This window comes from Rhinatrema bivittatum, chromosome 10 (assembly GCF_901001135.1).
Source record: "Rhinatrema bivittatum chromosome 10, aRhiBiv1.1, whole genome shotgun sequence".
Lineage (NCBI taxonomy): Eukaryota > Metazoa > Chordata > Amphibia > Gymnophiona > Rhinatrematidae > Rhinatrema > Rhinatrema bivittatum.
The window spans coordinates 110,992,822-111,006,949 of NC_042624.1; the positions used below are offsets into that span (position 1 = coordinate 110,992,822).

Below are 14,128 nucleotides of genomic sequence, written 5' to 3' on the forward strand. Positions count from 1 at the left end.
CAAACTCTGCTACCACTGTCTTAGACTGGACCACGACCAGGCCAGTTGTTACAATTGCAGACTGATGTTTCCGTGTTCTCAGAAATCTGAGGCCTAGAAAATGGAGGAACTGCATAAGTCTGATAGAAGCTGCAGCTGGTCCTCCTCCCTAAGCACAGCCTCATCTGGCTCTCTGGGAAATGAGAAGTATCTCCCCCGATGGGCAGGACAGGCTGAATCCTCAGGTTCGAGTAAGTGTCATAAGGTCATAAAAATTGCCGTACTGGGTCAGACAGAGTCCATCAATTCCAGTATCCTATCCAACAGTGGCCAATCCAGGTCACAAGTACCTGGCAAGATCCCATGCTGCTAACGCCCAAGGATAAGTAATCTACTTGGTTAATAACTGTTTGAGGACTTCCAGGAACTTGGCCATACCTTTTTTTAAACCTAGCTCCACCAACTGCCTTTACTGTATCCTCTGACAATGAATTCCAAACTTAACTGTGCACTGAATGAAAAACAATGTTTTAAATGTGCTACTTACTAACTTCATGGTGGGTTCTCTAGTCTTTGTGTTTTTTGAGAGAGTAAACAATCTATTCAAATTTACTTGTTGAATGTATAGACCTCTTATTATATCCCCCCCGCCTTAGCTGTCCGTTTTCTAAGCTGTGCAGCCCTAACCTCTTTAGCCTTTCCTCATAGGGGAGCTGTTCCATCCCCTTTATCATACACATCTATACACATCTGCAAGACCCATCAGAGCGGCACACAAAGGAACCCTTCAAGGTCCCCCCAACTAAATCCTCTCGTCTAACCTCCACGAAAGAACGGGCATTCTCCACAGCTGGCCCCACCATCTGGAACAACCTGCCGACTGATCTAAGACTGGAACCCTGCCTGATTACCTTCCGAAAAAAACTCAAGACTTGGCTTTTCATCCAAGCCTTCCCTTAAGCCTAATAGTGCAACAGCTCTTTCATTTAGCCCACTAGACTAAATGACCGACCCAGCCACTGTATTTTCATACGTTCTCATTCTCCAGTTTTTTCTGTCCTTTGTTTCCTGGCTACCCTAGCCCCCAAGTTCATTCTCCCTGTTATTTGTATCTGCGCTTCGGCCTTCCTGTTACATGGTTATGTTCAGTTAATCCCTAAGTTTGATGTAAACCGGCCTGATATGAAGCTTGTCATGAAGTTCGGTATAGAAAAATGTTAAATAAATAAATAAATCATTTTGGACAGCCTTCTCTGTATCTTTTATCATGCATCGAAGAAAGTGGCACCACTCTGCTGAGCTGCCAGAGTAGCCCATGCACAAAAATCACCAAGCCTTGGGTGCATCAACACCATTGATGCAAGAATTTGCAATGCATTTGATGCTTCAAGCCCCAGATTGTGAATCACATTGATCCTCTACATCATGTACCCAGTGTTTCCAGCACAGCTGCATGCAGGCTTACACAAGATTTTAATGGGACAGAGAGGGATACGATACCTCTACCCCACCTTATGCCAACAAAATTAATGGAACAAGGGCTACACTTGGAGACTCCAGATCCCATTTATTCTCTGCTACATTTCACATCTAGGGGCGATGCAATATATGTGCGCTGAACACTCAGCGCCTGCTTTCCTAACGCGCCCCTCCTGGGGGCACCATGCAATATTTAAATTAGGAGTTGCGTTATCAAGGAGGCGATAGGGTCACTTGTGCGCCCCTAGCATCTCCTTGAGAACGGGAGCCCGAGAGCAATCGTCCGTCCGCTGGTTAAGAAAATAGATGCCGAATTTATCGGCGTCTGTTTTCCTAATTGGCGCACAGCCAGGGGTTCAGGAAATGGATGCTTGTTAACTGAGATTCCGTTTCCTGAACCCGGCTGATGGCGCTTTTTTTTTGTTTAGTTTTTTTTAAAAGATTTGTTCCTCCTACGTAATATCGCAACGATATTAAGTAGGAGGATTAACAGAAAAGCTGTGTAGGATCTCAGTGTCTCAGATTTACTGTTAATGCCCTTCTTAGTACTTGCATGGTGCTAAAGAGAGCTTCCTTTGTAAACCCCCTTGATATAAATATAAAGTTTATTATATAAAAAAGGTAGTTCGTGATCTTCTTTTTGTCTGCAGGGGTCCACATAATTATTTCTTTTCCTCTTTAGTTTTTCATTAAATTCTGAGGTGGATCTGTGAACAAGTTCACCTTGGCCTGTAACTGTCCCAGCTTTGTCACTGGGATGCAGGAGCTGGGATTGCCTCACAGTATCCCCATTCTATACTGGCCTGATGTGCAGAAATGGAGTCTGGGGCTGGAGCACAGAACCCAGCCATTTAACCCTGATTCTTCACAGATGAAAACTATTTACTTTTTATTGGCGTTTCAGAATCAAATACTTATAAGATTGTTTGTTTGAAATAAGAACCTACTCCACTCTTGTTGAAAATTAACTTTTTTTTTTTTATGTATGTTTTTCAGATTGAAGCTTTAAAATCCTTTACCAAGTCTGATATGATAAACTGGTTCAAGGCTCATAGAGGATCTCTGAGTAAAATCCTTAGTGTGCATGTGAGTATGAGTCTGTCTCAAGTTTATCGTATCCCTCCTATGCTTAAACGCAAGATGCTGGATAAGGAAGTACTCTTGTAATAGACAAGAACTGTGCAGGGTTCTCAGTGCTAAAGTTTCACCTAACAGCTCAGGTTCTCAATAGATATACTCTGAATCTGCAGGAAAGAGATTTGCTTATAGTGAAAAGCCAGGGTCTGCAAATCTACCTAGACCAGTGAGGCTCTAGGACAGCCCTGGGCAAAACTCCTTTATTACAGTTTTTCTGTTGCTACAGTGCTCTTAAGGAGACATTTCCTTACCTGTTAATAGCCACTACTTAGGAGGTGGTGCTAGCAATGAGAATCCAGTATCCTTCTGACAAAACGTCAGATCAGACCTCTCCATCACCAAGTAAACCCAAGTTCAAGTTCTACTAGAACACAGGTAGCAGGGAAACCTCTTCTCACTCACAAAGAGAGGAATTTAAACATAAGGAACAAGGAAGAGAGCAAAGTCCTCAACCTGATGCTGAAACTAGAACCATCTGAAATAGTCTGCTTCCCGGGTGGGTGTAGCAGGACTAATGGAAAGGAAACCAGCAAGTGATAAAATGTCTCCTTCCATCTCATCCTGCCACACCAGTCCAGCCATGACAAGTAGAAGCTTCATCTACCTGGGCAAGACGAAGCGAGAGGCTCCAAAAGTTCCCTCCACTGTAAGCTACGTCCTCTCGCTCTAGCACATTCAGCCGATAATGCCTCACGCAAGTGTGCCGCCTTGCAAATATTGCACATTGCAATTGCGTGTACCTCCGCCCAAGATGCTGACTGGGGCCTGGGGGAGTGCGTGTGCACCAGTTCTGGGGCTTCTGGAGAAGTTGAACCAGTTGTCTCCTTGAGTCAGGGTGGCCTTACAGGCCGTGTCACCTTTATGCAGATCCTCCAAACAGGACAAGCAACCTGTCCCATTTGCGGAAGGCATTATTTATTTTATTTTATTGCGGATTTTTCTATACCGACATTCATTTAGTGAAAAACATCAACCTCCAAGTACCTTAAGAGAACCCTCTGTATCTCCAACACCTGAGGGACTGATGCTCCAGTCCACACTTCTCCCAAGAGAAGGACAGCAGTGAAATTGGCTGATTTAATATGAAAGGCGGAACTCATCTTTGGGTGAAAGGGCGGCACTGACCGAAAAACCACCGCCTCTGCCAAAATTGCTAGAAAGAGATCCTGGCACGATAAGGCTTGAAGCTCCGTGACCCAGCGCAAGGAACACACTGCAACCAGAAAGGCAGCCCGGTGACAATCCCTTCAAGGAACTCCATTTCAGAAGCTTAAAGGGAGTCCCTGTGCGGATTCTCAGCACCGGAGGTCCCACAGGGAACAATGGGCCAGAACAGTGGCCGCAACTGTGTTTATGCCCCTCAAGAAGCGGGATGCTAACACCCACTAGCGGCCCCTGCTAGCAAGAAATAGCTGCCACCTGCACCTTTAAGAATTCAGGGCCAGCCCTTTATCCAGACTGCCCTAAAGAAAAAACAAAATATCAATCTGCCAGGGGGACACAAACCTGGAATAGCAGAACTGCTTGAACAGACACCTGATATGAATGTAAGCCAAGGCCATGGACCATTTCAGAGACTACAACAGTATAGCTATAACCACTGAAGAATACCTTTTTCTTGCAGAATCATTTCCACTCAAGAGTCAGGCTGTAAGGCAGATTGGAGTCAGATCCTCCATGAGCTTGGGCCTCTAAGCCCCCCCATGCCTTCAGAAGTCGTAAGGGCCAGTCCACTGGAGCTACAATAGATCGGCTTCCCAAGGTCTGTGTGGCCAGTCTAGCACAAACAGAATGACTCTGTTGCCCTCTAGCCCTACGCAGCTTAGCAGTCTGCCTACGAGCGCTCACGGAAGGTGGATGTAAAGGAGCAGCCCCTCCAGCCATCGATGCCCATTGACTCCTGCTCCCTTTGGCAGCTGAAGAAACTGGCCATCTTCCCGTCTCCATCAGATTCACGTGTAATGACCCACCTGTGACAAATCCCGTGAAAGGCCTCTGAACTCAGCTCCCATTCTCCAGGATATAGCATGTTTCAGCTGAGGAACTGTACCTGTACATTGTCTTGGCTGGCTATGCGAGCCACCGAAAGTAGCCAGATCTTTTCTGCTCCTGCGAACAGTAATGACATCCCTGCCGAAAACACCGTGACTTCTGTCATTCCCCGACGATTCAAATAGCATTGATTGAGAGGACCCGAACGACCCTCCCCCAGAGCAATGGGAGGAACTGGAGAAGTATCAGGCGAATAGCCCTGGTTTCCAGCTGGTGTTTGAAGCCGGAGACCAACCCCCTGGGTCACCTGATCCTGACCGTGAGCTCCCCAACCCGAGAAGCTCGTGTCTGTCATGACAAAGACCAGGACTGAGTGACTAGATTGATTGCCCTTCAGCAAATTTGATGGGACATCCACCAGCAGAGTGACCGGTGCACCAGCTGACTTAGAGGCAGTGAAAGTCTGTATCCTGTGACTGTGGGGACCAATCCATGGTCGCCACCATCAGAGTGTCTGCAGAACTTCCCACGTAAATGGGTTCAGTGACTTCAGAAAGAACTGGACCTGATGGAGAATCTTGTCCCCCCTGTGACAAACACTTACCCGCTTGTGGACTGAACTGTGCCCCCAGATACTCCAGGGACTGCACGGGCTGTAGCATACTTGGCAAAATTGACTACCCAGCCCAAGCCTTCTACCAGCTGAACCACTCGACGAGTTGCATGCTCCGGCTCTTAATAAGATGGCACTCAAATTAACCAAGCATCGAGATGGGGTGGACCGTGATTCCCTCGCACCAGCGAGTCACTGCCACCATGATCACATGGGGCAGTCGCCAAACCGAATGGCAGCTCCTGGAACCTGAAGCACTCTTACAGCACACAGAACCCTAGCTATCTTTCATCCTGTCCCAAATGGGAATAAGTAGGTAGGCTTCAGACTGATCCAATGAAACATAGGCACTCTCCCTGACGAGCTGCAATGAGCACAGCCCGCGGAGTCTCCATGTGAAAATGCAACACCCAAAGACTGCAGTTCACGCCCTTGAGATCCAGGAGGGGATGAAATAAACTCCTTGGGCACCACACAATAAGTGCAATAATAGCCCTTGACCCCGCTCTAACAGAGGAACAGGTACCACTGCTCACAAGCTGTATAGTTTCAGAAAAACCTCGCAAACAGCCTGCTGCTGTGGAACAGGGTGAAACCATAAAGACATCTCGTATGGGACAATGCAGGTCCAGAGCATAACTTGAATAATCTGTCTCCAACACCCACTGGTCAGACATGGGGCCGATGTAATGCCGAGCGCATTGTTTAACGCGGGTGGTATAGATGCTACCTAATCCCCTTATGCTCTGAGTCCTTCCACCTTGCTGATATCCAAGCTTGAGCGTGCGGGTGAATCCAAAATGACTACTGACTCCGAGAAATCGGTGGTGTCTGCTGCTAGGAGGAAATAGCAGGACGAGATGGAAATGTCCGTTCAGTACTTTAGCTATTCTAACCAGCTCGAATTTCATTCAGATGCACTCCTCTATCTGTCCTAACTGCTGAAGGTGGGGGCTTCAAGTTTTAATACAAACTGGTAGGTGGTTTCCAGCATATTAGCATCCTAACCCAAAACCAAGGTTTGTCCACTAATGTCAATTCACATAGTAAAATTGGTACACTACACAATCCTAAGTTACAGCCCAGTCTGTTCCTGCACAGAATTATGAATGGTAGAGCAGTAACTCGGAAGCTGCTCCCTCCCACCCTCTCATTCCTTTTGCATCTGTGGCTTTTTCAGGTGGTTGGATTTGGCGAGCACGAGTTGGACACAGCAGCTGATGCGGCCTCGGCAGAAGCTGAAGATTCTTCCTCTGGAGAGGTCACGGACCTCATCTTCCTACCTGCTTCCCCCCTGATGGCTGAGACTGTGCCCATCACAGACATCCGGGCTTTCAAAACAACACTTAACCTGTTCCCGTACCATAAGATAATAAAGTGAAATAAGTGCAGAGCTTGGCCGAGGACTGTAATTTAAAAAGGGGGAGTTCAATGAATATTCATCCTACAATCATGATTAGGAGAGAGAACTCACACTCCCATGACGGGCTGCTGTTTGCTATAAAAGGTTTAATTTTTTTGGTTGGGTCTTCTTGAAGGAACTATCCTCAGAATTGTACTTATTAGATAATCAGCCAAAATTCCATCTGCTCCTAAAGGGTGTTATAGTTATGTCTACAGCACCGGTTTCTCTTGAGGCAATTCTTACGTTGAAGAGTTCTCTTCCCCCTGACAAGTTGCTGTAGAAAGATGTGCCTTGGGCTTGTATGTGTGTCTACAGGCCTTGCTACTTTTACCAATTAAAATATTTTATATAGCTATGGGTTGGTAACAGCCGTCATCAGGTTACCTGCTGTTATGAAAGGAAGTGGAGAGTAAGATGTTTTTACTATGCAGTAAGTGCACAGAAAAGTTTGAAATGTCTCTCTCCTCAGCTTAGGGCTCTGTTTTGTGTTGAAGATGGACTGGGCCTTCAGCCATTGGCTTCTCAAAAAGGAGCAATTAAAAAAAAACAAAACAAAAAAAAAAATCCTCTATTGTTGGAAGGGGATCTGTTTGCACTCTCCTTCCTGGAGCTGATAGAGGGGCTGGAGGTTACTGCAGCAATGTGGGATACTTTTTTCTGAAAGAGACTTGCAGAAACAAATAGCTGCACCCCATCCACACCCCCCCAAAACAAGCAACAGCAGGCTCCAGAGTGGAACAGATACCAGTCACACCGATGCCTAAATGTTTTAATTTTTTTTTTAAAACAACTTAAAAGCTTACATGCAAACGAGGTGCTCATGCCAGAACAGACAACCACCTTTGGCTACCTCTAGTGTCTCGTTTTTACACTATGACTTGTCTTGGAGGAGCACAGGTAAATGCTCTCTTGCAGGAAGACTATTGCACAACTCGCAGTGCCAGGTCTGCAGTTCTATGGAAGTGATAAATGAAAAAACGTGTGCTCCAAACATGGCCTCTGTGTGTTCTAAGATAGGAAGTATTTTAATTTTAAATAAAAATGCATTCCTTTAATTTTCTGGTGCCTTTTATTTTTCTCCATGAAATGTGACCAGGTAAAAATGCCCATTGTTGCTTGGGTTGTCTGGTCCATAACAGCCAAATTTTAAAATCAACCACCAATGAAAACAAAGTTTAAGTAATTAAGCATACAGAAAGTTAGGGAACTGCTTTATAAACTACATTGACTACTACTTGTTTGTCATTGCCCAATTCTAGAGAATACTATATAGCGCTTGTTACAGAAGATTAAAAAGCACTGGTTCCAGAACAGCTCCCTGGGGGCCCTGCATGGTTTCCTGTCCTCTACTGCAGGAACTGATCAGTTCTTCCTTTGTTGTTTCCTGCCTTTTAACCAGTTCACAATCCATAACAGTGTTGTAGCTACAGGTGGGCCATGGCCCCATGCTTAGGAAGTTCAGGCTCACACAAGCAGAGCTGCCCAACACCAGAGGAAGAGGCCTGCAGGATGGCAGCCATGGTTCCCATTCCACGGCAGCCAAAGGAACAGGCTGCCATGGATCCTATCCTGTGGCAGCTGACAAAGGGGGCTGGTGGTGCCTGATCAAGATGCCTCGTATGTGTGAGTGGGGAAGCCACTTTTATGTGTCTGTTGGTGTGTGCTCCTGTGTGAGCGTGAGGAAGCCTAGCATGCGTAGACAGTACATTAGCAAAAAGTACCTAGCACTGGCAAGGTTGTCTGGTTCACAATTACTCAAAACCAAACAATAGTGAAAAAGATAATTTTACTACATGAAAAGAATATTTAAGAGAAGAGCCTACAAGTGATTTCCAGCAATAACACACTGCTGAGAAGAGGTCGGGTGTTTGAGCTCTCGGGGATCAGCTTCCAGCTAAAGCCTGCATGCCATTGCATTGGGAGCACTTGGTTATTTTTTGTGAGGCCTACCTTTACTGCTGAAATAAGGGAAATATTCATAGACCCCCAGAAAGTGGGGCAAGAGAAAACTGTTACAGGAGGACAAGATGGTGGCAGATATGGACCTTGCACAGGATACCTTATTGCAGGAGCTCTCCAAAGCAGTTGCACAGGCGCTCAGTGAAAAGCTACGAAGGATCCAGGCTTCCATCGACACCCTTCCATGAGAAAGTAGAAGCCAATCATAATTGCCTTGAAGTATTGGAAATGGTGTTGAGAGGCATGAGACTAAATTATCTGCCTTGAACAGGAAGGGTGGTGGATGCTGTGAATGACCTCCCCGTGGCGACAAGGATGGCAGCTGAATTCAGGAACGCATGGGATAAACACGGGGGTCGCTGAGGGAGTGGGAGGAATGGTCGAGCAGAGCAGAAAAACTGGATGCTGGAGGATAAATTAGACCTAAAACAGTTGAGCAGGAGCAACAACCTAAGAATCGTGGTGCCAGCAGAAAATACACAAGGCGAGGCTGTGCTTCAGGGGTGTGGTGTGGTGTTGCACTTCCTGACGCTGGATGGTTCAGACCACCAAATGATTGTGGAGCGTGCACTTTGCATAGGCTCTTTGGGGGGGGTTCCTGCAAATAAATAGAGGCGTCATTTTGACATATCTTAAGCACTCATTTTATCCAAGAAATTAGCATGTATCGCAAACACAATGAACCGTTATAACGATCGACAGTTGCTGATTTCTCCAGATTATTCTGCCTGTATAATGGTTGGTAGGTGTCAGCTAACTTCATTTTGCTCTTGGCCGTTTCCTAAGAGAATAAAATTCACTTTACAATTCCCTGCAAGGTTAAAGATTTCGCATGGGGGAAAACCTGTTTCTTTATGGCCAAAGCAGGGGTTGAAATATACATGGTCAATCTGACATCACTGGATTTTTGTTTCCTTAAATAGCCTCTTCTGCTCCATCAGGCTGTTTTCAATTGTTTGTAATTACACTCTCTTTAGTGATGGTTTCTAATATTTCATTCCTTTTTTCTTGGTCCTTGGCTGATCTCCAGAGCCTCCCAACACTGCATGTGAACCAAACAGGGCAAGAGAAGCAGATGAGCGACCTTCAGGCTCTACTTACTTTTATCATGGATTCTTGGTTTATCGATTGTGTAGAGTTGGGGGTGATGCCTTTTTGGGAAGGGGACTATGGCTGTAGTAGGGGGAGTGATTGCAGTATGTTTGTTAGTGTGGGAATGGCTATGAATGGTTCTCAAACAGTAACCAACAAGAGCATGGGTGTGACTTGCTTGCTGCAGCAGTTACTACTCTTACCCAAAAAGCCTGATGGTAAACTTCTGATGCAACTCCAACATTGCTCTCTGCTTCAGTGGTGGTGACGGGGGGAGGGAGGAAGGAAATTAGACTCAAGCAGAAACCAACCAGAGCCCTGAGCTTGGTGGTCTGAGAAACTGCTAACAATCAGGCCGAGCGCACTGTTAGCCTCCGTTTGGCTGTGTGTGTTGGATGTGCTATTGTTACCTCTTATACAGTAAAGGGTAATAGCATGTGGAAAATCTCCCCCCCCCCCCCCCACCCAAAAAAAAACCTAATAGTGCGCTCAACATGCAAATGCATGCTGATGAGCCTATTAGTCCTGCTCAATACAGAAAGTAAAACATGCAGCCAAGCTGCATGTTTTACTCTCAGAAATTACCTCCTGCCAGCATAGGGAAAGTGTACAGAAAAGCAGAAAAAAATGCTTTTCTGTATACCTCTGACAATATCATAGCGATATTAAGTCAGAGGCCCAAAAAAAAAAATCAGTTCGTGGGTTGGAAGACAGACGCTCAATTTTGCCGGCATCCGTGTTCCAAACCCATGACTGTCAGTGGGTTCGACAACTGATGCTGGTAAAATTAAGCATCGGCTGTCGAACCCACAGACAGCCGCTGCTTCTGCCAATGAGGCGCTGGGGGCGTGCTAGTGTCCCTAGCACCTCCTTATTAGCAGGGGCCCTCATTTGCATACTGAATTGCGTGTCCAGGAGAGTGGCCTGGGCATGCATTGGGAGAGCAGATGCTCGTCTTGGAGCACCGGCTCTCCCGTGCAGATTACTGAATCGGCTTGAATGGGAGTTTGCTGGGCAGACTGGATGGGTCCTTTTCTGCCATCACTTCTAGGTTTCCATTGATTCTCATGTCAATGGCAAGTATAATCGAGCTTTATTCCTATTAGGGAGGGGGAACCCTGGCTGGGATGTTCTTTCCCCTATGACAGTCATCTTTCATTTATTTTTTGCATGAGGTGACCTGGCTGAGCTAGTTTTTTTCTTCATTAAACCAATGGCCTATATGTACCAGTAAATAATAAAAAAAAGAACCCACTCCAGTGAATATAATAGCATATTAAACAATTTATGACAAATTATAGAAGACAAATTAAATATGATCTTATACAAGGAAGACTATCTGGGCACGAGGTAGACCACATCTCTCTTGTTATAATCATTGGTTATCAGGTGAGGCCTTATTGTTTTTATTTGCACATAAAATGTTACTTATCTCATGGCTGAATTCTCTTTGTCCAATTCTTCCATTGAAATTGCTTCAGTGTTTTGGTAAATGCTTTTATAGATAACAGCTAAGTCTGACAGCTTCCGGATTGTGGACACAGATCCCTGGGCCCCTGCACTATTTACTGTCTTCCACTGCAAGAACTACCCAGTTAGATGTACTTTGTTTCCTGCCTTGTAACCTGTTCCCAACTGATAGCATTGGTGTAGCTACAGGTGGACCCTGGCCCACCCTCATAGGGTTCAGGCTCACACAATTAAGGACGCTGTTAGACCTAGCCATTATTCACTGAAGCATTTACCAAAGCAGTATCATTTGAAGAATTAAGCGATCTATGATACCGTCAGGTGAACACAAAAGGAATAGATGCCGTTATCTTTTCCAAATACTTTATTGATGCAGAGACGTTCCAGATAAATTGCCCACGGACTGTAGATACCCACAGGTGCTTATTGCACTGGTCCCTTCAGACCTGCACTGTCTATTGCATCCAGAGGGTCAGTATATTAAAGCAGCAGTTCACAAGCTTGTCCTTGGTGTCCCCCAGCCAGTCAGGTTGTTAGTACATCCACAATAAATATACATGAGATAAAATGTGCATGTGATGGAGGCAGTGCATGCAAACTTCTCTCAGAAATTCATTGTGGATATCTTGAAAATGTGACCTGCTGGAGGTCCCCAAAGACAGGTTTCAGAACATCTGCAACTAAAATGTTACTATGTGCATTTAATAGATGTTAATGATTATGCAAACAAGGTACACATCACTGCAATGTATGTACATTAATGCAGCTGGTAATGCTAAGTCCACCTCCCCAATAGCTCTATTTTAAAAGCACTATGTGCACCAAAGCTGGGAGCTATGCATGTCTGGCCAGTGCACTCTATGTGGGTTTTAAAAAGGGTGGGAGATGGGCATTCCTGCAAGTTACCTTGAAATGTGTTCCTAAGTATTTATGCACATAAGAATGTGCTGGGATCTCACCCTGCAACTTTACTTCTAGCAACAGCATGTAAATATTATTTATAAAAAAAAAAAAAAAAAGCTAGTCAGCAGGGTTTTAAGGGTCAGTGTTAAAAAGGAAGGATAAATAAGAAGAGGCTTTTAGGAAATCTGATCTGTGAACTGAGCAGAAAGTGGAAAAAGGGCTATTGCATCAGCACCCATATCTAATAAAATCCCCCCCTTATGTGGTAGAGCTGGCATTTGCACAGTCAATTTTATATCATATGTACATCTTATAATGGCCACACCTCTGGCTACATACATGTGTGCACTTGCAACTATTGAAAAGGTACTGTTCAAGGCATTGCATTTTGGATATTTTAAAAAGCAGACTTTTGTGCTGCTCGAGTAGGTAATGACTGCGTTGGCGTCTCATTACTGCCTCAGTAGAGATTTTGCATTAACACTAATACGGGCTGATTTATGCACCTTCAGTGGGCTGTTAACACAGTACTTGCCCTAAATGAGAGGTATTTAATGTACATTTATGCTTACATTATGGAAAAGACCTTCATTTTCAGTTATTTTATTTTGCTTGGACTTTCAACAAGCTGTCACCATCCAGCAGCGTTTAAATTACTTTGTTATAACGTAGGACAAAAGTTAGTGTAAAACTCATTTTTCCACTTTTTTTTTTTTATATCCAATTGAAATTCCTAGGAAAAATAAAAGCTGAAAACAAAGAGCCCTACTTACTGCTAATATGCTTTAGTAGATTAGCTCCTTAATGCCCTTTCTTTACTCCACGCATGGGAGATAGCTGTAGTCTGCACTTTAGGCTGAGTGGGAATAGGGAGTGCACACAGAGGCCAGGTGTAGTGTAGAGCATGGAGGAAGGGGGGATGAGCTCAGTTCCCATACAGGGTGGTAGAGTAACTGCAGGCAAGCACTTTTACAGCTCAGCTAGGCAGGTACAGGACAACTTTAGCTAAAACTATCGACAATAGAGGAAATGGGCAGATTTTACAGATAATTGCACTGACATGTTTTTAACCAGGAGGTTTCCTGCTGCTCCAGGACTGTGATCTGGTGCTATAAACCTTCATTTGTACTTAGCTGGGAACTTTTCCTTTATTTCATATTCTCACCTCCCACTATACCAACTCTGGTCATTAAGGGATAGTCCCGAGGCAGGACCAAGTAACTCAACCTAAGCAATGCCCATAGCTCGCCACCTCTGCAGTAGCCCCAGTCACTGAGGAGCAGAAGCCTGGACTCCAGATGAAACCAGGAACCCTCTACATGCAGGTGCACAACACTGGCCAAATGAATCGGTATTTTACCAAAGTTACTTTAAAAGTAACTATTAACTATGCCATACAGTTCATAATTCAACAGCAAATCATACATTAGAATTGGTTTCAATAATAAAGGCAGACTGTTGCATTGATTTTATTAAGAAATAAATACAAATACATGTTTTGAAAAATTAATCTTATGAAGCTTTTAAGATGTACTGAATAGAATTCAATTGTAATCTATGGTTACAGTTTAAACAGTACAATCTTGAAAATTAAAAAATTTTGGTTTAAACATGGAAATGCCAAAAAATTAAATCAGTTTTATAGTACATTTGCTAAATATAACATGTATGCATAATGTTCTAATAAATTGTCCAATCCTTACTCTATTTACATATTGAAAATATTGATTGGATAGATATGTATAACTTTACGTGAAGTCTTGCATCTAGGTAAATCTATATATAGATATGTATAGAACCATGACTGAGAACGAAATGGATATCAAACGGGTTGGGTTTTCTGCAGTGCGCCTTTACAGTGGTAGGCGAGAGAATGGGGGAGGGGGGGTCAAACCGATCTAGCCAGTGCCTTAGAACTGGGAGTAAATCTCTTCCATCTGAAGTCAGTGATTACTGTAGCATCCAGAACTTGAGAGACGGCTTAGAATCGTTGATCTGCATCAGCAAGTCCAGTATCCCTGAGATAGGAACCACTGTAATCGAAGGGAATGCGTTCAGTAGCACTACATTTTGAACATGGTAACACTGGTGTAAACGTC

The 14,128-nt window shown here is 44.5% G+C and overlaps 1 protein-coding gene across 1 annotated transcript in view; it reads left to right on the plus strand.

Annotated features, from left to right (window-relative positions):
- NRDC (nardilysin convertase) overlaps nucleotides 1–7,660 on the plus strand; it is an 82,333-nt gene extending 74,673 nt beyond the window's left edge. The window contains exons 30-31 of the mRNA XM_029617976.1: nucleotides 2,455–2,544; nucleotides 6,381–7,660. Coding sequence (XP_029473836.1) covers nucleotides 2,455–2,544; nucleotides 6,381–6,581 — 291 coding nt within the window. The 3' untranslated portion in view covers nucleotides 6,582–7,660. The remainder of the gene's footprint in view (nucleotides 1–2,454; nucleotides 2,545–6,380) is intronic.
- The last annotated feature ends 6,468 nt before the right edge of the window (nucleotides 7,661–14,128 follow it).